Raw genomic sequence first — 24433 nt, 5'->3', positions numbered from 1 at the left:
ATAAACGTTGATAATATATGAGACTTGGAATTAGGCAACTGATATTAACTCCCTTTCTTCCCTGCACTGTACCTACATGTAGCCGGGGAACCATATAGTACTGAATCGCCAGTTCCTTTGCCTTCCTTTTCCAGACCGTTGTTGCTAGGAAACCAGAATCTTATCCTATTTAACTTTGTATTCCTAGACCCCAGCCCAGTAGCTGGCAATTAAGAATTAAATAAACGACTGTTGAATTGCAAATATGCTTCACTCGCTGTGACTTTGGCATGCTATTTCTTCAGGTTGAAACACTCTTCTCTCTCCATTTACAGCAGCACATTCCTAGGATCCTAGTGGGTGGGAGGGACACTCACCAAATCCACTATAACCCTTAAACGGCTAAGTAAGGGAACTACAAAGACTAAAGGCTGTCAGGAGACTGACAGTGGAGAAGTGTCTGACCGATGAGTCCCCAAACAAAGTCTGCACCCAGGCGAAGTGTGCAGAGTCCTGGATGCTCTGCGGCCCCACTCGGGCGTGAGTTGAACCGCGGGGTGTAGGCCAGAATCGCTCAGAGCTGACCTCCGCCTGGCAGTCTACACCTAATTTGCCCACAGTCAACGAGAGGTTGCCTGGTGAGGCGACCAAAGGCCCGCCCAGTGTGGTGGGCGGGAACTGTAACGTCACGCGGCGTGCGCCTGGGCGAGCGGAAGCGGAAGTGGCTCTGTTCGCCGCCTCTCCCACCAGCCCCATGAGCTGCAGCGGCTCCGGCGCGGACCCCGAGGCGGCGCCGGCCTGTGCCGCCTCGGTCGCGGGTCCGGCACCTCCGGTGTCAGCTCCCGCCGCGCTGCCCACCAGCACAGCCGCGGAGAGCAAGGCCAGCCCCGCGGGGACGGCAGGGGGACCCGGGGCTGGAGCCGCCACTACGGGCACGGGCCCCGTAGCGGCGCGAGCCGGGGAGCCGGCGGAGCGGCGCGGGCCAGGTGAGCGCCGGGGCCGGGTGATGGGGGCGGTCTCGGACTGGGCCCCGCCGCGGGGGATCCCTGCTCTTCTCACCTCCGTTGTCGGTTCTCCTTCAGCCTCGGTGGCAGCGGGCGGCGCGGCTCCCCCTGAAGGGGCAATGTCCAACGGGGTTTACGCCCTGCCAAGCGCGGCCAACGGAGAAGTGAAGCCCGTAGTGTCCAGCACGCCACTGGTGGACTTCTTGATGCAGCTGGAGGATTACACCCCCACGGTGGGCTTCCCGCCTGAATAAGGCCTCCTGGCTCTCTGCCGTGCCTTTCAATCACACCTTCGTGCTTTCAAGCGTCCTCTTTGCTAACACTACTAGCTCTTTTTATTCCTCCTTCCCATCCAGCGCATCATGGGTCATGGCTAATACTGACCGCTGTTTAATTTGATTTCTCAGATCCCAGATGCAGTGACTGGTTATTACCTGAACCGTGCTGGCTTTGAAGCTTCAGACCCACGCATGTGAGTAAACTCAGGGCAAGTTAGATTGTTGAGTATTGGGTGGCTTGTTACATATCTCATTACTCTCCTCCCCACTTTCCTCTCTAGAATCCGGCTCATCTCACTAGCTGCCCAGAAATTCATCTCAGATATTGCTAACGATGCCCTACAGCACTGCAAAATGAAGGGCACAGCCTCTGGCAGCTCCCGGAGCAAGAGCAAGGTGTGAAAGGAGGCTCACCTTCCACAGCAGTACAGGCTAATTTATCCAGAAACCCCTTTGGGGAGCAGCATCCTAGGGGAGGTATTGGGTCCACTCAGAGTCACTCAGAAGGGACTGGAATCTGGGATTACTGTGCTCAGCTGGTGATCTTCCCTCTTCCCATAGGACCGCAAGTACACCCTAACCATGGAGGACTTGACCCCTGCCCTCAGTGAATATGGCATCAATGTGAAGAAGCCGCACTACTTCACCTGAGCCACCTAACCCATATGTATTTGTCTTTTCCTCTGTCCCCACAACAGCCTGTTTTCATAATAAACTTTATTGTGACAGGCAGGGCTTATCCCTCCCATGTTGGGAGACATCATGTGGCAAGTGACAAAGCTCTGAGCCCAGCCCCTTTTGGGGCTACAGTGGTAGGGATGAGCCCCATAACTGGGGTAGTACCATGATTGGAGACAGGGGAGGCAACCAGAGGCCTTCAGCTTTGGGGAAGTGCACTCCCCCAACCATGTTTTGACACCTCTGGAGTCTGGGCAAGGACCTTCCAGTCCTATTTGTCTTGCATCTTCTCCAGGATAGGCACAATCATGTCAAACTTGGGTCGCTTTGCAGGGTCTTCATTCATGCAAATCTTCATGAGCTTACACACGTGAGGGGAAATACCTGGTGGGATGGTAGGCCGAAGGCCTTCCAGTGCCACCTGCAGATTTTAAGGAATAAGGTGAGCTTCAGAACTGAGTTGATCACATGTTAAAACCTTTTGACCCTTCAATGGGCTTACAATCTATCTGTACAAACCGAGAAGAGTACAAGAATCAGCAGTTCTGTGCTCACCTTCATTCCAATCTCCATATTAGAGAGGTCAGCAAAGGGCACCTCTCGTGTCACCAGTTCCCACAGAAGCACTGCAAAACTCCACATGTCTGCTGAGCGTCTGTTTGTGTCTTCAGGCTTCTTCTGCAGGGCTGGAAGGAATGGGGCTTAGTATTCCAGCTGCCTAACCTGTCTGTCTCTGCCTCTTCTACTGTTACTGAGCTGGTTCTTGTCAATTTCTCAACATGATGCCCTCACTTACCTTCAGGGGCCACCCAGGCAGGTGCATACATGCGCCCTGGGCACTGGAAAGAGAACTTGACATCAGCCATGCTGATTCGAGCAGTCATGTCTTCATCGATCTGAGGAAGAGAAGTTCAAAAAAGTGGGTCCTATTGTAGGCAAGCAGAGGGCTTCAGGGCCCAGTAGTAAACTTGTGACCTCACCATTACACTACGGCTATTTAGTGCATGGCGAGGTATGAGAGGCTCCAGTGTGTGGAGAAAAGCCATGCCTCTTGCCATGTCCAAAGCAAACTTCACAGCTTGACTCTGGTCCACAACGAAATCTAACAGGAAACAAGAATCAATAATTTAGAGTCTGTCTCTATTCTAGTCCCTTCCCAACAAGGCCAGCATCCTTACTGGTGCCTTCATGTAGTACATTGTAGAGAGATCCATATGGCATCCAGTGTGTGATAAGAGTTGGATGGGGAGCTGGTGGAGCCTGGCAAGCACCTAGCACTGGAAGTACGTTTGGATGTGAGAAAATCCTGGGGGAAAGAAAGAGTGGTGAGACCCAACAGAATTTCCCTCGTCAGTACTATTGGGGTTCAACAACAGCTTCCACTTCAGCTGTCCCACCTGAGCCGGGGACACTCCTCATTGAAGTCCCTGCTTTTCCTTGTACTCCAGTCTCGAACCTTCAGCACCTTCACAACAATGTCATTGCCTTGCCAGCGGCCTTTCCATAGCTGAAGGACAGACAGGTAGAGGTTAAGAGGCATTAGCTCAGGTTATACTATTTCCTTTCCATTAACTGGAAAAAAAAAAAACTTAACCTTAGCAAGACAGAGTGGCAGTTTGTATTAGAGAGGGAGGAGCAAGAAGGGCAAGGATCACCTCTCCAGAATGATTCTCATTGAGCTTTGCCAGAAAGTTGAGCTGTTTGAAGTCAATACCGGAGTGTTTGTTGAGGGTCCCGTTTCCTGAGAATATGAGCAGGTCAGGTATCACTTCACCCTAACCCACCCCCATAGCCTAGGATCCTGCATTACAACCCCTCCTCCCACAGTAGTGACTCACGGGGCCGAGTGCGAGTGGTCCCCTTCCAGAATGTATCCTTGTATGGAATACGGTTGAGATTCTGGCCCATCTTCTCTGCCCGTTCTGGGGAAGAAAAACAGTCTTAGCCTTAAGTATAGTATAGAGGGAAGAGATACAGGATGGGACAAGAGAACACAAGCTAGGGGTAGAGAATGGACCTCGGAGAAGCTCTCTAAGGGGTGCCTTGGCTTTGTCAACAGGCATCTCTCCATACTTGTTACAGATGCTTACAAGAGCCCCATTAGCGACCAGGTCCTGAAAAGAAAAGATAATTATTCAGGGGCCTCTGTTACTGTCAGTCACAAGCAAGCATGAACACAGATGCAGTGCACAACCCTTTGAGAGTCACACAGTAGGACTGACAGGATGGGTTGATGGTTCCATGCTCAATTTGTTTCCCACTCAGCCTAGGATTTGGGGTCTGAGTACTTACCTCTGCCACCTGGTCTTGACCCCAGAAACAGGCATAGTGAAGGGGCACATTCCCATGCTCGTTCACTGCATTGATGTCAGCCTTGTACTGTAACAGCTGCACCCCGTGGCCAAGAAAAAAAGACAGTCCCAAATGAGATGTTTGTCTAGGCATGAGGAAGGGAGAACAGTACACATGCTCCATAGGACAGTGCCTGTTACTTCACACTGCATGTGAGATGTGGATGGTGAAGGGTTTGCCCATACCTTCTGTACAATGTCACGGTGTCCATGACTGGCCGCCAGATGCAGGGGGGTATCATCTCCACGGTTCATCACATTGATCCGTGCTCCCCGCATGATCAACATCTCAACTACTGCAGAGCGGCCTTCTCGGCAGGCCCAATGCAAGGGCGAAAAGCCATGATCGTCCCTTTAAGAAAAAGGCATAGACACTTAAGCTGGAGTTTGGGAGTTAAAGTTTTGATGGGAGGTGGTTCTATATTCACTGAGGTTTGCCTCTCTAATCCTTAGTTCTTATTCACAAAGTTCAATTCAGATTTTCTCTTGAGCTTCACACCCAAACAATCACTTAGATGTCCCTACAACTGTAAGGTTTATTACTTTAATGACCACATCCTAAAATCCTTCCTCTAGCAGTTCTTCATTAGGTGATAATACTCTTCATGGAGTCCTTTGGCTTCCGCTGCCCTGTCCTCCCTTTAAGGACAGTGTTAGAAATCAAACCCAGGACTTTGTACATACTGGCACATGCTATATACTAAGCTTTATCTCTAGTCATATATCTTTAGCAACACCTGCAATCCTTTGTTTCCACTGCTTGTGCATCTTGCTGTAAAGTTACACTGACGACTGTAAGAATCTGTTAATATATGCTGTCTTGCCTGTTAGATCATATGTTTGAGGACAGTCTGACAGCTGATGTTCTCTGCAGGTTAATGGGAGAGGGGCATATTGGAGAAGGCTGGCCATAACTTAGGAGAGGAAACATGCTTACTATTTGGCTCTGGTATTGAAACTAACATCTAAAAATGGAATGGAATTAAAATGTTTTGGAGGGATATAATGACAAGGAAACATGCTTTTTGATTACTGATGAGGCAGACAGCCACACAAAACAGGATTTTCCGACTTCCAACCCAGGACACACAAAAGAAAACATTAATGGAAGTTTTAGAATAAAAGGTATATCTGGTTTGTATTTTTATTCCCTAGGAACACATATTTTACAAAGAGACGTGTACAAACAAAACAATTGGGTGGGCTGGGTCACACTGACAGCCTGGAGCCATAAAAGGAAATTCCCTCCAGTCCAGGGATGCAGATCTAAGGGGCGGAACAGGGGGCGGTCTGTGGTCTAGGCCTGCAGCCTCCAGATGCCTTAGTGCTGTGGTCACTTCCTGTGAGGGGGCTGGAGGAGGAGTCTTGAGCTGATCCAGGCGGGGTCACCCAGAATCCCCCAACAGCTGAAGGAAGTTATGTAGCTTTAAAAAAAAAAAAAAAACAACTCCAGTTTGTTCTTCTGGTTTGCCCTCATCTGCTAACACTATTAGCAAAAGCTTTCCCAGGATATGAGCATATCCGTTGCTATCAGCCTTGTCTCCCATACTTTTCACGTGTTCTGATCTAATAGCCTCCAGCAGTTTGTGGCCTCAGAATAAGCCCAAGCTTGAGGGCAAAAATAAAAGCTTAGGGTTTTGCCTACTGTCACCCTAGGGCCTAGATTTCTATCTCAAGAAAGCCTGCAGGGAGTTAACCATCTCCAGTACCACACCCCATCCCCTCATGCCACCAAATCTTTCTGGTTTCCCTAACAATACCCTTTCACCTTTTGACAGCAAAAAATCTTCAAAAATACCACTCCCACTGGACAACAGCCTAAACTTCTGTTTCCTTACCAACAAAACAGATGTCAGAGCTTAGTGTCTGCCAGAGAGAGCATACAAATTATGTGAAAAATGAAACAAGTAACTTTGATTACAGAAAAATAACACAGCCTATAGGGAACTGGTAAAACCTGGTCTAGGATGACAGATGATCCTTTGCAACCTAAAAAGTACACTCTTAAAGTCACACATGGTGGCAGCAAACTGAAAACCCAGCACTAGGAAGCTGAGGCAGTAGGATGGAGAGCTGGAGGCCACTCTAAGCTAACTACCTGACACCCTGTCTCCAAAAGCAAACCAAAGCTACCCACCAAACTTTCCCAATACTGCTTTTCTTGCTTTTTTTTTTTTAATCAGCCAGCATTTTAGAAAGTGCTCATATTTTTTCCGTTTCCTCACTTCTCGTTGACTTTTCTCCTGTCATCTTAGGGTATAGACTATGTCTCACTTAAGGACTCTAGCACCCACCACAGGTGGTGTTCCTTAGTTGAAGGAACCAGTACAATATAGTTTCCTGTTACTTTTCTGCAATAGCATTCACAGAGATCAAATATATCCTAAATGTAAGTTAATGAAGCCTTTTAGATGGTCATTCATATTCTTTAACTTCTCAGGAGCCTCTGCTACTATTGATAGCTCTCCTTTGATTAAACCATTTTCTAATCTTAATCCATTTTCTTATTTCTCCTCCAGGTGGTTGCTCCCTGTCAGTCAGCCAGGCTTCTAATCCTGTGCCTTAATTTTTTACTCTTTCGAGGAACTATTTTTCACACTATAGAATCTTCAGATACCATTTAGCTGACAATTTGTCTCTTGGTCTCCCAGACAGACTTCTCCCAAACTTCAAATCTACAAACGAATACCCTGCCTAACATTTCCCAGTTGCTGTAGGGTCACCATAACTGCAGTCAGTCCAGAAACGAACATCAGCAACTTTCAAGTATCCAAACTTCACGAAACCCAGATCATCCTTGAGTATCCTCAGTTCCTATGCCAATTCAATTACTTCATCCTCATGACTCTGGGGGATCTCACCACTTCTAGTTTTTCACCTGTCCCAATTCTAGTTCAAAATATCACTCCAAAGCCACTGCATCCAGGATGACATTTGACAAATGGGTAGTCTCATCACTGCACAGCTTCAGAACTTTGCTTACAGACATCTGTCCTTTTCCACTTCTATCCAACGCCCTAGAGCACAGAAACCTATCCTCCAACCACATGTAATTCCAGACAATTTCCTGGCACTCTGGTGTGCCTTTGACATGAGTTCATAGAGGCTGCAAAGCAACCCGGAACCCGATTGTGAAGCTTAATAAAAACTCAGTTCAGACACAGCTTCCTCTGTGTAGATCCCCCGCCCTCAACAGTCTGTGCTTACTACTTCTCACACTGGATAGCAAAGTCAGTTGCCTCCCCCCCCACGCCCGACATGAGCACCCCAAGTAGCGGAGAGTGGACTGATAGTCGTCCTCTCGCTTGCCAGCGCTTCAGCTCACCCCTGATTGAGGTCGTTCTCTGTGTTGTCCAGCCACAAGCGCACAGCCACCGCGTTGCCCTCCCGGCACTGAGTGAAAATGTCGTCCATAGCGGCGTCCCGGCACTGAGACCCGGGACTAGGGAAGCCTTTGGGGACTGCAGGAAAGCAGAGACAAGAGGATGAGTCCGTCTCTGTTCGCTACAGAATAGAAGTGTCTGCCCTGGGGTGGGAGGCTAGGCGTCGTGAGAGGGACAGTGGTTGTCTATGAAGGATTTCGGGCAGTGGACAACCCCTGGGCGCGAGGGACAGGCGGAGTCTGGCGATGTAGGAGACTCGGCTAATCTCCTGAGTTGGTCGTCAGTAGGCACCAGTCCCGATCCGAGAGTACCGCTTCGGGGAGGGAGAGCAAGCTGCAAACACGCGGGGGAGGGGACAGGGGTCCTTCCCGGCCGCCCCGGCTCCCAACTCGGAACTGTTGCAGAGATCGCAGAGACAGGCTTGCAGAACCAATGTGGGGTAGGGCGCTGAGCTATTCGCACTCACCGGGACTCGGGCCGCAGGCGCCTTCTCGGGGGAACTCCCGTCCGGCCGCGCCCGCCTCCCGGCCCCGCCCCGGCCCTCTCCGGCCAGCGCGGACCGCCGTCCCTCCCTTCCGACCTCCTACTGCCTCTCTAGCTCTCCAGCTCCTGCACTCGATGGTGCTCTGCTCAGCGCCAGCCGCTCTAGCCACCACAGGCTTTCACTCGGTGGCTTCCGGCTGGATTTGGTCTGAGTCCAGCACTACGGCTCCCTGACGGGCTCCTGCACGTGCGCCGCCGCAGCGTGGGCTCCGGCGACCCTGCTGTCCCTCGGCATGTTTGAGGAGCCCGAGTGGGTCGAGGCGTCCCCAGCAGTCGTGGGCCTCCATCCCGCGACAACGCAGACCCGGCCGGCGACTGCCCCGCCAGTTAAGGTGAGCGGCCCCGGGACTGGGCTGTTTGAGACGGCGAAGCCGACTCTCCCGGGCCGCCTCTGTGCGTGCTGGGGACCGGGAAGAGGCTGCTGTGCTGTCGTGGATAGGGATGGAGGGAGTTAGTCCTTTTTTGAAGATCCGGAAACTAACAAACAAAACAACAACAAAAACTAACCTTAAAATACAGTTGGTGAGAAGTTGGTGCGGAGGAGAGCGTACCTGAGACGTAGAAAAACGTGGAGAAGCCCGGGGGCAGCACCACACCGGGTTCGAGGGTATCCAAATAGGAATGCAAGATTCGGAGGGTGGAGCACAGAGTAAATGAAAGGTTTGAAAAGTTAAGTTTAAGTTTTCTACACTAAGGGTAGAAGTCAGTGGAGTTGTTTTAGCAGCGGAGTGGTTTCTCCACATTTTCTATCACCTGGCATCACTTTATACTGGAGATCAGTTCCAGGGATTCAGCATGGTAGACTAGTACTCACTACTGAACAGCATCCCGGGTCTTGAAAAGGTTTTTAGTGTACTGTAGAAAGTATATTGGACACAATCAAAGCAGGTGACGGGGAGGGTTATCAGAATCACTATTCAAAGGAGCTTCAGGGAACCCAGAACTTTCGAGGTAAATAGGTGGCCGAGGACCAGCAGCAGGACTTGCACCACAAATCAGCTTCCCAGAAATCTTTTCCTTTGAGCCTCCTCAGGTGTGGGGATCCCTCCTGAGGGGGTTCCTGACTTTTAGTGGAGCCCAGCCTTGTAATGCAGGCCACTGGCCCACCTGTGTGCAGCTTCACCCTATCAGGCTGTTCTCTCTGCTGCAGTTAGGAACATCTTTAGTAGACCTCTGTGATGGATGCTGCCCTTCCTTTCTCAAGAAACCTCTCTGGCGCTCCTAGAATGCTATCAGCTGCAGTCTTGTTTGTGACCTTAGCACATTCTTCTAAGGAACATCACCTGACAACCCTTTACACATTTTTAAAAGTAGGGTAGAAGCATCTTCCCACTCTCCAGTTTCCCAGAGGTTGGTATTGCAACCTGAAAGTCCTGGGCTTGTCAGACCTCACAACAAACTCTTTAAATGGGCTGGGAAGTATCAGCAGTATCTGAGCCAAGTCCCCATCTCCCATTCTCAGACCTACTCTCATCCCTCGTTTGCCTCCAGGGCCGCAAGCTCCGCCATCTCCTAGCCACATTACGGACCCTGGAAGCAGCATCTCTTTCCCGGAAATCCCCCAGCCCCCCTGGCAGCGATTCTGAGGAGGAGGAGGTAGGAAGGAAGAATAAATACCTCCAAAGGACCTCACTTGCCAATACCTCTAAGATAGTAGGGGAGAAAAGAAAAAGGAAATGTCAAAAACAGGTGTCATCTGTCAGTGACTCTGAGGACAAAGAAGTAGAAAGGAAATGCTTAAGACAAATTTCTCTTGGTGGGATCTCTACTGAAGAAGAAAAAGGAAAGAGGAAATGCCAGAAATATTCCCACTCACACCCAACCCAGCCCCTGGACAGTGTTGGCCAAACAGGTACCAGTATATGTGTTTATGAGGTGGGGAGGGGGGGACTATGAGCTGACTGTATAGATGACAAAGGTCTCTCTCTCTCACATACACACACCGTGGGCCGGATGGTAAAGGGTACTTTTATCCATACCACAGATTCTGTCTTAAGGACAAGGGAATAACCAGGATGATTTCCCATGTCTCTGAATTTAGGGGATCAAGCCTCAAATGTCTTCTCATCTCCCTCTCTGCAGTTCACAATTCGAGGACAAGTATTGCTACAATTGACCCATCCAAGCCAAGCCCTGAGTCCACATCCTGTAACTCCTTACATACCTTGAGCCGCAAACAGTGGCGGAACCGGCAGAAGAACAAGCGGAGACACAAGAACAAATTTCGGCCACTTCAAACACCAGAGCAGGTTCCTTCCAGAGCTTCCACAGAGGAGACTGAGACGCTTCCTGCACCAGCATCAGACGATCTGCAGGCTCGCGCTGGAGCCCTGCGAGCGCGCATGACACAGCGGCTGGATGGGGCGCGATTTCGGTACCTTAACCAACAGTTGTACTCAGGGCCCAGCAGTGCTGCCCAGCGCCTCTTCCAGGAAGACCCTGAGGCTTTTCTGCTCTATCACCGTGGCTTTCAGAAACAAGTGAAGAAGTGGCCACTGCACCCAGTGGATCGTATTGCCAAAGATCTCCGCCAGAAGTAATGGGAGGAGGGGAAGGGCTGTACACTGAGTGAGGGTGAAGTGGGTGATAAAGGACTTAGACCAGACCAGCATGTGACCCTCCCTTCCACTCCCAGGCCTGCATCCTTGGTGGTAGCTGACTTTGGCTGTGGAGATTGCCGCCTAGCTTCAAGTGTTCGGAACCCTGTACACTGTTTTGACTTGGCCTCTCTGGACCCGAGGGTCACTGTATGTGACATGGCCCAGGTAAGCACCTCTATGTATCTGGCCTGTGCTTTTTCTAACACTTCCTTCTGGTCTTCCTATCCTATTATCCACTTCAGGCACTGGTGTTGAGTTTCCCCTTACAGTACTGTGTGCTCCTTCTAACGTTTGTCTTCATCAGGTGCCTCTGGAGGATGAATCTGTGGATGTGGCTGTGTTTTGCCTTTCACTAATGGGAACTAACATCAGGGACTTCCTTGAGGAGGCAAATCGAGTGCTGAAACCAGGGTGAGTCCCTAGGACACAGACGAATTTTTGTGTGCATACATGTGTCTACACATTCACATGACTTCCTCCTTTTCCCAGGGGTCTGCTCAAAGTAGCTGAAGTCAGCAGCCGCTTTGAGGATATTCGGACATTTTTGGGGGCTGTGACCAAACTTGGCTTTAAGGTCATCTACAAGGTAAGGGTCCCCAAGAGGTCTGCCCCTATTTTTGTCCTTTCCTGGATAGTGGTGTTCAATAAGGAGGCTGTAACTACAGAAGTAGACGTTTTGCTCTTTCAAGACAAAACTCCAGAAGGATCTGTGAAAAGTTCTCTAAGCTGGAGAAACACATGGAGAGGTATGGTTGAGGTGAGGATTTTGTAGCTTATTGGTGTTTTCTGCTCCTAGGACCTGACCAACAGCCACTTCTTCTTGTTTGACTTTGAAAAGACTGGGCCTCCTCGAGTTGGACCCAAAGCCCAACTCTCAGGCCTGAAACTTCAGCCCTGTCTCTACAAGCGCAGGTGATCAGTGTATACCTGTTAAAAGGGGAGGGCTCAGACTCCAAACTCAGAACTCTGAAGACTGGACCTGCCTACGCTGTGAGCCAGGACCTGGTGCCACCCTCCTTCTGTACCAAGAATACTGCTCAGCTCTACTCTGCTGGAGCCTTCTTGGCTACAAAAAGCATGTAGTTACCTGAGCAGGCTCAAAAATGAGGAGTTTATTGTGAAGGGTTTGGTGTATCTAGGAACTGTGGGTCCCTTCAGATATCATGTAAAGTAGTTGGCTTGGAATTGATGGATCTCTGGGTTTGGTTTCTCTTCATTTTTCAGAAGGCTCGTGGGCACTCCACTGTGCCATCTTCTGTGTTGTCTAGTCTCTGCTTCTTGAACTACAAGGCTACAGACACACAGCTTTTGTCTCATGGCAGGTCCCAGTGCTAGTTTGCCAGTTGGGGCTGGGAGTTATTTAATTTCATTCTTGGAGCTGAGAATCATTTAATTTCTTTTTTCTTTTTTTCTTTCTTTCCTTCCTTCCTGTTGTTGTTTTGAGACAGCATCTCACACTAGTCCAGTCCAGGCTAACCGCAAATGGCAGTTCTCCTGCCTCAGCCTCATAATTATTGGGATTACAGGCGAGGGCCACTATACCCAGCTTAATCACTTAATTTCTGACTATTCCATTTCTCGTTTGAAAAATGTAGAAGTTTTGTGTTACAGCATGTTAACTGAGTTAACTGGTAGAGTTATCTGCAAGGTTCATTATGATGCATTCCCAGCACTCTCCTATCGTTTCTGGTTCTGTAGATCTGCGTAGGGTCCTAGAAATTCTTTTCTGGTGGCTTTGGGTTTTCTCCTTGAAGGAGGAAGCAAAATTTATTCATTAAAAATAAATGTGGCAAGAGGACTGGGATTTCGAGAAGATGAAGACCATTTCGAGGAGAATAGGTGAGAATGAGTAATGATTGGGTGTGGTGGCACATGCCTTTAATTCCAGCACTTGGGAGGGGATACACAGTGAGACCCTGAACTAAGGAAGCATAGAAGTATTGGTAGTGTTAATAACACACTAAGTTCAGTCATGAGAGGATGGGAGCGTGGTACACGGTTGTGTCAGGAGCTTATTACTTGCCCTTACTACTGGTCTATCAGAACCCAGCCCCCAGATGGAGGAAAGGGGAAAGAGTCAGGGCTTGCCCACTGCCCACAATTCCAGCTAAGGTGTACTGGGACCATAAGGGAAGCATGAGGTATTTATTCCTACTGCTGAGGATTTGATGAGCCTAGAATTACTCCTGCCCTGAAAAATAAAGGCAAGGAAAAGCTCAGAGGCTGGATGGTGTGGCAGTGGGTGCTGCTGCTTTGGCACTGACTTGCATTCGCAGAAGGTGCCCTGACGATTTCCTTATGCTCCTGACAGCCCTGGCAAGAGCACATGCATATCTTCTGTACATCTTTTGCTAAGTGTAAGGTGAGCTTGGGTCCAGTCCCATGGTACCATTTTGAAGAGATAAAGAGACTTTACAACAAGCAGCAAGGAGTCAGGCATTTGGGCTGATGGAATGGTTTCAGGAGGCCACCCGGAATAGTGTAGTATCTATGGGGCAGTAACAGGGATTTTCCCCTTTGAATGTCCACCAGACCTGTCATTCAAACCACCGAGTCAAGCCAGACTTGCATTTCCTTGACTCTCCTACTCAGTAATTGTGCTTGGAATTATTAGCAAGGAGATGGGAAAAAGTTAGGGAGATCAGGGAGCTCTCCTCCATTTTCCAATGCAGTCTCTCTGACTTAGGTGAGGCAAAGCTGGAAGGGAGATTTAAAGCCACCACAGGGTCCAGTTACTTATTGTTACACAGAATTATACATGCTGATTTAAATTATTTATTCCTTGAGCTGATCACGTTAATTAAGAATATCACAGTGGGGGAGGGTCAGATGTTTCTGTGGTTGAGAATACTGGCTGCTCTTGGGAAAGAATGCAGGTTCCATTCCCATTACCCACAAAGTCGCTTGTAACCTTTATCAGACTCCAATGCCCATTTTGGCTTCTGGGCACACCAGGCTCGCATGTGGTTCACAGACATACATGCAGGCAAAACACGCATAAAACAAAGTAAAATAATTAATGAATAAACAGAAGATTATAGGCTTGCTACAGCCTCAAGCAAAGCTAAGTAAACAAACAAACAAACAAATAGAACAAGAAGATTATAGGCTTGCTTCAGCGTTTCTCCAAGGCAGACAGAGTTTACTCCTTTAGGATTATAGGAGCCAAGAATAAAGCTGGATATGGATATCGATCTAGACCTGGATCATGCTCAGTATCCCTTTCAGAGCTCTCCAAGCAGAGTGTTCTGCAATTATTCCTGTGCTCCTAATTTTGTTCCCGTAAAATAGTCCTTAGAGAGAACATAGTTCCAAAAGAAACAGTGTGATCTTGGCAGAGACAGCTCAGCTCCAAGTACTCAGCAGTTACATAACCACACAAAGCCCTCTGGTGCTCACAGAGACTAGTAATGCGAGCCTCTCAGGTCCAGGTCATCCTCCCTCCCAGGTAAGTTCTCTAACTAGCCACCTGGTTGTCAGACTTTTGGCTACTGCAGTGATTGCTATGGGGATTTAATTGCCTCTGCTTCCCAAAGCAATTCATTTTCCATACTGCCAAGTGATCTTTGTGAAAATGTAAATCAGATTATGTCACCTCTCTGTAAAATCTTTCAATGGATTCTCATTGCTTGAGAACAAAAGACAGACTGCTTCCCAGGTCCTGTGTGATCCTACCCAGGCTTTGTTCTGCTGCTCAGCTGCATCTTAACTCCTCAGTTCTCCAGCAGGAGCTTGCTAGTCACTCCCCCCTGCACTCCGGACCCTCTCTACTTCTATACATGACCCCTCCATCTTCCTAAAATACTCCTTCTGTCAACTAATTTATTTTCATTTTCTGGATCTCCTTACCAGTGACATGTCTCCCTTTCCTGTGGAAGAATTCCCCTGGAGCCCTTCTGGACATACAATTAAACTATATTTTCCAGCACTGTACATTAGGCTATGGATAGTAGAAGTGATTTTTTTTTTTCGAGACAAGGATTCTCTGTTGCTTTGGAGCCTGTCCTGGCACTAGCTCTTGTAGACCACACTGGCCTGGAACTCACAGAGATCTGCCTGCCTCCACTGCCCAGCTTGTTTTCATACCAGACTGAGAGACAGTTGAGCTGCTTCCGTTTTCTTCCATTCCCTGCCCTACTTAGGAAGGACAGGTTTTGAAGGTGATGCAGTCATAGTATACAAGAAGTTTGGAGCCAGGCGGTGGTGGCACAAGCCTTTAATCCCAGTACTTGGGAGGCAGGCGGATCTCTATGCGTTCGAGACCGGCCTGGTCTACAAGAGCTAGTTATAGTACAGACTCCAAAGCTACAGAGAAACCCTATCTCTAAAAACCAAAAGAGAAGAAAGAAACAAAAAACACAAGCAGTTTAATTTTTAGGTCAGGCAGTGGTGGCGCACGCCTTTAATCCCAGCACTTGGGAGGCAGAGGCAGTGAGTCCCTGTGAGTTCGAGGCCAGCCTGGTCTACAAGAGCTAGTTTCAGTACAGCTAGGACTGTTACACAGGGAAACCGTGTCTCAAAAAAAAAAAAAAGAAGAAGAAGAAGAAGAAGTTTGGCTATTTTAGGAGAAAATTGGACCCTGAAACAGATCTAAACCCCAAACCCCTTAAGCTAATGAGTGTGAGCATGTCACACAATTGTCATTATGTGTCTGGATATGCCTTCTGTTTGCCTCCCTATAAACCCTGCTTCCTGCAGGTACTTCAACGTGCCAGTCTACTCTCCAGTGGTCCTACTTTAAAGATTTTTTTAATTACATATATGGGATGTGTGTATATATATGTATACGTATGTATGTGTGTATGTGTGTGTGAGTGCAGTGGCAGAGGCCAGAGACATGAAATTTCTTGGAGCTGGAGTTAAAGAGCTGTGTGCTGCCTGATGAAAATGTGAAAAATTGAACTTGGGTCCTCTGCAAGAGAAGTACTCACTGTTAACTCCTGAGCTAGCTTTCCAACCCCTTCTCCTACTCTTCAATGAAGAAAAAGAATGTTCACATCAGAAAACAAATACTTTATCAATTATTTGTAACTAGAAAATTCCCAGTAAATGTCTTAAACGTTTAAAAGAATTCCTACTATAACAGGGAATCTGAGTTACTTCATTACTCATCAACTAATGATGAGTTTTGTGACTTACTTCATTAGTTGATGACTTGGCTTTAGTTCGGGAGCTCAAAGGTGTTAGGAGTTGGGATTTGTGCTTTTGGTGTTCTGATTCTTGTCAAAGATACATTAACTGGCTAGAGACACCGTACCTACTGGACTACTTGGACATCTCTCAGATTGCCACAGCACTCCCCCCACACCTTTTGGCTTCACTTCAAAAAGCTGTTCAATTGTTAGTATTCTGGTATAAATATGTTATATTCTCCATGATGACAGGATGCAATGTAAAAACAAAAAACCCTTAAATACATTTTCCATCTCCGCCACTCCCACATCTCACATCAGTAGCTCCTAGGGCTCAAACTCTTCAGTTCAGTATATTAGAGGAATATGATCTCTTACTCATTTTTATATGCACTGGTGTTTTGTCATGGGTGTCAGATCCCCAGGAACTGGAATTACAGACAGCTGTGAGCTGCCATGTCGGTGCTGGGAATTGAGCCCAGGTTTCCTGGAAGAGCAGTCCGTGCTCTTAACCACTGAGTCATCTCCCCAGTCTCTTTTTACTCATTCTTTACTTTTTCTGTTTGGGGATTGGAAGATTAAATGTACTCAGTACATGATTGGTATGTTTTACCAAGATAAACCCTTAACTGTTAACTCTTGTGTGTGATGCTGAAGTACCCAGAGCTCTCCACAGGGACATGTGCATTGACTGATTTTGGTTCCTTCCTTATGATATATAACCCAACTGCCCCTCAAGTCCATAGCTTAAGCCCTGGCAGCATGTGCTGGTTAGTTTTTGTCAAATAGACCCAAAATAGAGTCATTTAGGAGGAGAATATCTCAGCTGAGAAGATGCCTCCATCAGATTGACCTGTATGCGTGTCTGTGGGGCATTTCCTTATTGATTGTGTGCATGGTCCAGCCCTCTCTGGGCATTGTTATCCCTGGGCTTTGTAAGAAAAGTAATTCAATAAACCAGGGGAAGCAAACTAGTTAAGCTGCATTATGGCCTCTGCTTCAGTTCCTGCCTCAAGCTCCTGCCCTGGCTCCCTTGATGATGGATTCCAACCTGTAGGATGGAATAAACCTTCCTTTCCAAGTTGCTTTTGTGTTTTACCACAGCTACAGGCAGCAAACTAGGACACAGTGTATCCACTGCCACCTAGTGTTAAAAAGCCTCACCTAATGCTAAGGTTTCCCAGAGAAGGTCCCCACAAGCCTCAAGACCCTTCAAGGAGCCCAAAGGAATCCCATGTACATTTATCCTGCCAAACAGCAGAATGCAGGCCAGGCAACAGGTGACAGTTCTTTCCTTGTGCCAATGAGAAGTACCAGTCACTCCAACAAACTATTTCCTCCTGTTTCCCTCCTATGTTTCTAGACGCATATAAATGTCTTTGACACAATATACGGTGGCTTAGGTATATGTGTGTTATAGTGGAGAATTCGAATGCTCTTCAGAATACATGCTGGCTTAGATAATGTGTGTTGTAGCAGAGAATGCCAGTGCTTTTCCCAATACACAGTGGCTTCGGTATGTATGCTATAGCGGAGAATACCAATGTTCTTCACAATACACAGTAGCTTAGATGTGTGTGTTATAGTGGAAAATGCCAGTGCTCTTCAAACTCACTTTCCTTCTGGGAAGTCAACTCTACTACATTCTTCATCTTCCCATAGAGTTGTGTGTCAGAAGGTGATGGAGTCAAGACAGTTGGTTAATAATGAAACCACTGCTTTCATGCTTGAATCTTTGTCTTCCTTTTCCCACTTTGGTTTTTTGAGACAGGGTTTTTCTGTGTCGCTTTGGAGACTGTCCTGGAACTCACTCTGTAGACCAGGCTGGCCTTGATCTCACAGAGATTTACCTGCCTCTTCCTCAAAGAGCTGGGACTAAAGGTATGTTACACCACTACATGGAAGACTTGGATCTTTTAATAAACAGTTCCCCATGTCATTTCCATATTTTCCAACTTGATGCAGTGGAGCAGAGCTTCCTAAATCCCTGAGTATCACCAAAACTAGAGGCTCCCATGAATAGGATCACCTGGTTTAGGCTTCACTTCAGTGAGAAATACATTGCAATTTTTCTGAGGCACTAGTAATCTCTTAAGAGCTCTTCTAATTGAAGGGGACAAAGCACCTATAAAGAAAACTAACAAAACAATATTTAACTCTGATTTATCACAAAGACACTGAAAATCACCCAGGTTATGCAGCAGAAGGCTGTTATCACCCAAACACAAGCAACTATGTTGTGGTTAGCGTGTTAAGGTTTTTAAACCTTTATTCTTCTCTTATACATTATATCCTGACCACAGTTTCTACTCCCTCCACTCCTCCCAGTCCATCCCCTCCTGTTTCCCCCCCCAAAAAAAGAAGCAGCAGAAGCAGACTTCCCAGGGATATCCACCAAACATGGCCTAACAAGATACAGGACTAACAAGCCTAGGCACAAACCTTCAAGGCTGGACAAGGCAACTCAGTAGGATGAAAAAGGTCCCAAGTACAGGCAAAGGAGTCAGTGACAGCCCTACACACACTCCTGTTGTTGGAAGTTGTACAAAAAAACACCAAGCTACACAACAATAACATATTTACAGAGGACCTAGCTCAGACACATACAGGGTCCCTGTTTATTGCTTCAGTCTCTGTGAGCCACTATGAGCCCTGCTTAGTTGATTCTGTGGCCCATGGTCTCTTGTCTGTGAATCCTCTGGCTTCTGCAATCCTTCCACCTTCTCTCTTTCAGGGTTCCCCTGGATCTGCCTAGTGTTTGGCCAGTTCTGTGCCATCATTGCCCCAGCATGTCTTACAGGAAGGATAGATTGTAGGTTGAAGGTTTTGTGGCTAGGTTGATGTTTCTGTCTTAATGCTGGGAGCCTTGCCTGGTTATAGAAGACGGCCAGTTTGGGCTCATATCCCCCATTACTAGGAGACTTCACTTGGGTCCCTTGGTATTATTTTGAGAACTGGTAGGCACTTTAGATTTTAGGGCATAACTGAAGGAAGCAGGTCACTGGTGGTACAGCCTTGAAAACCCTATCTTGTCTCCAGCTCTTTCCTCTGTCCTGCTTCCTGCCCATCATGGGGTGAGCAACTTTTACTGCAGTTCATGCTCATCTCCCCGGTCACCAGAGGTGCACAGCAATGAATCATCAACTGGGAATTGAGATCCCTGCAACCATGAGCCAACAGCACCTTCCTAAGTTGTTTCTTTCAGGTATTGGTCACGTCAACAGAAAGTCTAACCATAAATCTATCTTGGAGAAGAAAACTTGTTATTGTGATTAAACCTTTGTGGTTTGGGAGAATTTGGAAAAGTTCAGAGTAACAAACTAGGAGGACCCAGAATGTTGTTAGAAATGCTTAACGGGCCATTCTGGTGAGACCTCAGAAGGCTAGAATGCTGCTAGTAAAGGTGAGAATAAGGTCTCTCTCGGGGAATTGGATTACACATCATTCATTCTAATCCCAGCAAAGAACTTATTTATATTTTAGCAGTATCCTGAGTCTTTGTATGAGGCTGAATTTAAAGATTCATACTAGTTATACAGCAGAGGACATTTCAAGCCAGCCTGAATTAAAATGGTATGGTTATTACTAGCTTCTTTTAGTCAAATCTATAGCAAGAATTGTTACCAAAAGCAAAGTGTTAAAATTTGAAAATCTTTCACTTTGAGCAGAAACAAAAACTAAAAATATAGTTGAAGCCAAGAGGAATGTGGCTGTTAAAGGGATTAGGGCCATTAAAAATAAACTAAGTGAGCCGGGCAGTGGTGGCGCACGCCTTTAATCACAGTACTTGGGAGGCAGAGGTAGGCGGATCTCTGTGAGTTCAAGGCTAGCCTGGTCTACAAAAGTGAGTCCCAGGACTGCCAGGACTACATAGAGAACCCATGTCATGAAAAACAAAAGAAAAAGAAACTTAAATAGACTATATGTTGTGCATGTCTATCAATGCCAGCCAGCACTTGGTAGATACGAGGCAGGAGGATCAAGAATTTACAGCCAACCTCAGCTGCATAGCAAGTTGAAGTTCAGACTATATGAAACCCTGTCTCAAAAGATAAAAGAAGTTGAAGCAGCAACTCAGTGTAAGAGCACTTGTTGCTATTGCAAATGGCCTGGATTTCATTCCCAGAATCTACTTGGTAGCTCATGACTTTCCTTAACACTAGTTCGAGAGACTCCAACACCTCTGATCTTCACAGGACTAGGCATGCACATAGTGCATATATACATACATGCAAACAAAACACTTATGCGCATAAACCCATAAACAAAACAGCCAAATATTTGGCATTAGTACAACAGAAAAGTACCTGAGGGTTTCTCAGGAGTTGGCTAGCTGCCACCCATGGTAGGCACATGGGTATAAAGGTTTCAATTCATTCAAAAATTTTGCTTTGAGAGCCGTTCAGTTAGGACCACCTAGGAAAGTGTTACCTCACGTCCATCCATTCATGTATTCGGAGGCCATTGAAGAGGATTAGCTACTGCTTGAACTACCAGCAGACCTTGGCATTGCCCATGTGGTACTGGAGTTCCAAGCATGTAAAGTGTAACAGTTGTGGGATTACAGGCTCTTCCTCTATTTCAGAGGAAAGTCTAAAAGAAGGCCAGTGTATGTATGGCAGTGTCAGAAGCCCCACGGGAAATCTCTGACAGTGTATGAAGTTGCAAGAGTGCCTGGAATTGCAGTGGAGACTCTAGAAAGTAAGAGAGGCCACGGACATAGAGCATCTGCCATGGAAAGCCTCGGGGAGTGGTGCAAGGTCTAGAGAAGCCACGTGAGCTGCAAATGGCCTGTGCCTTTGGAGCTCGCATGGCATCACCATGCACCGGAGTACTTTGGGAACGAGCTGCAGGACCACATGTCCTGCTGCCTTACTCTTACTCTGCTCCAGGCTTTGTCCATCTATTCCACCCTCTTGGAAATGCTTACTTGTGTCACATATTAGAATATTTCTTGAGTTTTATGGGGGTTTGCAGTTAAGAGTTTAGATCTGAGGAAATTGAATGTAAACTTTTGAGAAATGCATTTGAGCTGGATATGGTGGTTTGGGCCTCTAATTTCAGCATTTGGGGAGCTGAGTCAGGTGCATCACAATTTTGAGGCCAGGAAAAAAACAAAACAAAAATTTAGTTGGGCAGTGGTGGCGCACAGGACCAGTGGTGGTCCCAGTGCTCAGCAGGCAGAGGCTGCTGGGTCTACGGTGCAAGTTCCAGCACAGTCAGGCTACACAGAGAAACGCTGTCTTGAAACAAAAAAGAAAATGTTTGAGGTCAGGCTGGAACATAGCAAGACCCTGTCTCAAACAAAGAGGGTGTTGGGGGGAATGTGCGCTTTGCATTATAAGAAAAATAACCTTTGAAGTCCCATTGTGTGGATATGATGTATCCTGCAAATGGACGTATGCACAGAAGGCTTATTCCCTTCATGGTGGCACTATCAGAGGCTGACTGGATAATCAAGGTCCTAATTTCAACAATGACTGAATGGACCATTAAAGGGTATGGCCTAGAAGGAGGCCCCTTGGGAGGGTACTTTTGATGGGTCTAACACGTTCCTGGAACTTCCATGGGACAGGGAATAGATTTCCAAGGAAAACAGGAAATTTGTGCTGAACAGCCTCATCAGTGTCTGAAAGAACACTTCATATGGAGGAGTGCTTGCTCAGCTGGTTATTGTTGAATGAGTAAGGGGTTGTGAGTCTCATTTGGCCTTTGTTTTGGGAATATGACTCATTCAGAGAATGTTGTAGGGCAGAAGCGGAGCCTTCCAATAATGCTGCTAAATGCCTTAAGCAACTTTCAAATAATGTTCTCCATTCAAAACCACCCACTGGATATTTAATGCAAGTGCTGAGACCATAGTAGAAAGCTAAGCAGAGTCAGAATTCTGAGTTAGCCATTGCTAGGTTATTCTTTGTGAACATAACAGCAGATGCCTGTACCCACTTCTTCCTCTATCAATAGCATCCTTTTCCCTCTGTGTGCCACATTTTGGACTCTGCATACTCCATCACTCTTGACACCACTCCAGCTCAGGTTAAGGCTGGGCTGCACACATGGACTCTCCGTTGGATACAGGTGTCAAGGCTGAGCTTCGTGGGTAGTGGCAGGTGCATCAGGATGTTCTTACTGTGAAGCTTAGTGGTGCCAAGGGGCCCGGTCATGTATACGGGACAGGAGTACATGCCCAGGCCAGCTGAGACTGGTGTGTTATTGGCACCACGGGCTTGTGTGCTGACGCTGACAGGAGGCAAAAGGCTGGGTTGGCTGGAAAAGCTGTCCTGCAAGGCCCCATCCATCTGGTCCCACTCTGCATGATGAAGCTGTAACCCGATCAGCAACAATCCCATCTCAGGAACCTTGGGATTTGGGCCATTCTCCATCTGTGGGTGCCAGAAAACAGGCAAAGCTATGAAGATAAGTTGAGGGTCAGATCAGGGTCAAGGTCAACAGGATGGGGTGTAATCACATACTTTGAGGTGGAATGGGGAGCAGAAAGGATGATGCCAAGATACCCGGATATGCAGAGGGTGGTTGTTCAGCTCCTGACGTTTAGGTGGGAGACTGCTGGAGCCAGAGCCTTGGATACCAGGAAGATTGGGGCTTGGCACCCTGGACTTCAAGACCGCCTCCCAACGCAGTGCCAGGAACAGACGACGAGGGTGGCGAAAAGCTGACAGGTGAAAGATGCGCTCTGGTTCATTGGCATTTTCGCTCGTGCCACTGTCCAGGTAGCGAATCAATAGGTGCCCACGGCGGGACAGTTGTCGCAGCCACTGCCAGGGTAGCTGTGGCCCAGCAGGCGCATGAGATCTCCAAGGCCGAGGTAAGCGTCCTGCCCAAAGAGCATGGGCCACTGCAGCACAGCGACTGGAGGCACACGGGGTCTCACCCTTCAGCTGCTGCAGTAAACAGTCAAGGTCACGCTGCAGTATGCACACCAGCTGCTTCAGTTCCAGCACCTCTGTCTCTAAGAAGCCCTCCAGAGGCCTGTGAGCATTGGGCCCCAGCACCGCCCACGGGGTGATACACTGGCCTGAGCGATTACGGTTGGATAGCAAAGCCTGAAGGGCCACCAGCCTCTTCTTGGCTTGCACCAGGCGTTGCCGAAGTCGCCTTTCTTTACGCTGGTTGATTCCTCCACAAGCTGAAGGAACCCATGTGGGTGAACACTGCTGTAGCACGCTCAGGAGAGCACGACTCTGGCGTCTCAATAGCCAGGACTTAGGCCCTTCATTCAGTCCGCAGACACGAGGTTCAGCTGGTGTGGGCAGTAGGTGCATCCGGGCCTTGCACTCTGTCCTGGCATCTAGTTCCCCTAGCTCTTAGGATTAGAGGTAAGGAACAAATAGTTTCTCCCCACCAGACCCAATGAGGCAGGCCTTCCTCTGACCCCATAACTACCAACATTGCCCTCTTATACCTTCATTGGTACAGATGTTATTTGCACCCCTGTGGAGACTGCAGGGCAATGCACTATTCCCCACCGCAGAGTGGATATTTGCCTGAAGCTTACCTGGATTAGGCATCAGAGTGGCCAGCAGATACTGAGGTGTGTGTGGCTGGACCCAGCTCATGCTCTTGGGATCCAGGCAGGTTCGTGTCAGGCTAATCAGGGCCTCTCTGTCTCCTGGGTCCTTCAAAGAACCTCCATAGAAAACTGAGGCTGCAGACAAAGTCAGAATTTCAGTCATTCCAGTTTCCACCACTCCTCAAAGCAAAATTATGCATTTATCCATCACATGCATCCTGGCCTTCAGACTTCCACTCCAGCCCACCCGTTTCCATGTCTTCTGGGGTCCGGGCACCATATGGAGGCCAGGAGGAGAAGCTCACCAGCCAGCTCCAGCAAGGCAGTACCAGGGTTACTGAGACTGGCCCGTAGATGCTCTTGGGTCTGAAGAATCTTGGTCAAGGTTACTTGACTCCTGGGTAGGGTACAGAGAATACAGTGTTTATAAAAAATATAGTGAGGACTCTCACATCCTTCGGTGTGAATCGCTCTCCTGAGCTCTGACTTAGGAGGGCTCACAAGACATTACTACTTTGTACCCCAATACAACTTGCTTTCTACTGCAGTAATCATTTTCCCCTAGAAGTCTGTTCCACCTCTTAGTCTAGTAAGAGGTGTCACCAGCCACCTGGTTGTCTAAGAGGAAGTCTAGGAGTCATCCTTATTCTTCACCATAGATTTATTCTGGACCCCAACTCTACCCTGGCCCCTGCCGCCCATATCATGATCGCTTTCTTAGAGCCCCCTGAGAAGCTGTTTTTTTTTTCTCCAGGCCCACCCCCTCTGTCTGTTCTTCACATTCAGTCTGGGTGGTGCTTTCCACAGATAGGATCAAGGTTCCTGGCTTATTTAAAACCCCCTCAGAGAATTCCTGATATCTTCAGGATAACCCGAGGCCTTTTGCCACGGCCCTAAAGGCCCTTTGTGATGAGCTTCACCTTTCTCTATTCCATCCCCAGCATGTCCACCTCA

The 24433-nt window shown here is 47.8% G+C and overlaps 4 protein-coding genes across 7 annotated transcripts in view; 2 read left to right on the top strand and 2 right to left on the bottom strand.

Moving 5' to 3' along the window:
* The first annotated feature begins 691 nt into the window (after positions 1 to 691).
* Positions 692 to 1996, top strand: Taf10 (TATA-box binding protein associated factor 10). The gene is made up of 5 exons (XM_075971787.1): positions 692 to 965; positions 1062 to 1216; positions 1391 to 1455; positions 1543 to 1657; positions 1823 to 1996. The coding sequence occupies exons 1-5, from the start codon at positions 734 to 736 to the stop codon at positions 1910 to 1912; spliced, it is 657 nt and encodes a 218-aa protein (XP_075827902.1). The 5' UTR covers positions 692 to 733; the 3' UTR covers positions 1913 to 1996.
* Ilk (integrin linked kinase) lies at positions 1962 to 8279 on the bottom strand. Its single transcript, XM_075971786.1, has 13 exons — positions 8140 to 8279; positions 7616 to 7751; positions 4477 to 4642; positions 4232 to 4327; positions 3957 to 4053; positions 3778 to 3861; positions 3595 to 3680; positions 3337 to 3446; positions 3118 to 3245; positions 2920 to 3041; positions 2736 to 2835; positions 2495 to 2625; positions 1962 to 2360 (listed from the first exon to the last, which is right to left on the bottom strand). The coding sequence occupies exons 2-13, from the start codon at positions 7702 to 7704 to the stop codon at positions 2211 to 2213; spliced, it is 1359 nt and encodes a 452-aa protein (XP_075827901.1). The 5' UTR covers positions 7705 to 7751; positions 8140 to 8279; the 3' UTR covers positions 1962 to 2210.
* Positions 8280 to 8289: 10 nt separating this feature from the next.
* On the top strand, positions 8290 to 15576 carry Rrp8 (ribosomal RNA processing 8). The gene is made up of 7 exons (XM_075971785.1): positions 8290 to 8548; positions 9708 to 10068; positions 10299 to 10752; positions 10852 to 10981; positions 11121 to 11227; positions 11306 to 11402; positions 11613 to 15576. Exons 1-7 carry the CDS (start codon positions 8450 to 8452, stop codon positions 11730 to 11732), a joined length of 1368 nt encoding a protein of 455 aa, XP_075827900.1. The 5' UTR covers positions 8290 to 8449; the 3' UTR covers positions 11733 to 15576.
* Positions 15577 to 18226: 2650 nt separating this feature from the next.
* Positions 18227 to 24433, bottom strand: part of Dnhd1 (dynein heavy chain domain 1) — a 72474-nt gene continuing 66267 nt past the window's right edge. For 3 of the 4 annotated variants that reach the window (XM_075971781.1, XM_075971784.1, XM_075971782.1), the window contains 4 exons: positions 23785 to 23876; positions 23465 to 23614; positions 22422 to 23272; positions 18227 to 22331 (listed from right to left, as the gene is read on the bottom strand). In XM_075971781.1, coding sequence (XP_075827896.1) covers positions 21981 to 22331; positions 22422 to 23272; positions 23465 to 23614; positions 23785 to 23876 — 1444 coding nt within the window. In that variant the 3' untranslated portion in view covers positions 18227 to 21980. The remainder of the gene's footprint in view (positions 22332 to 22421; positions 23273 to 23464; positions 23615 to 23784; positions 23877 to 24433) is intronic. The other variant, XM_075971783.1, reaches the window with a different exon arrangement.

Source organism: Microtus pennsylvanicus, chromosome 5 (assembly GCF_037038515.1).
Source record: "Microtus pennsylvanicus isolate mMicPen1 chromosome 5, mMicPen1.hap1, whole genome shotgun sequence".
Lineage (NCBI taxonomy): Eukaryota > Metazoa > Chordata > Mammalia > Rodentia > Cricetidae > Microtus > Microtus pennsylvanicus.
This window is presented reverse-complemented; position numbering and strand designations above follow the sequence as displayed.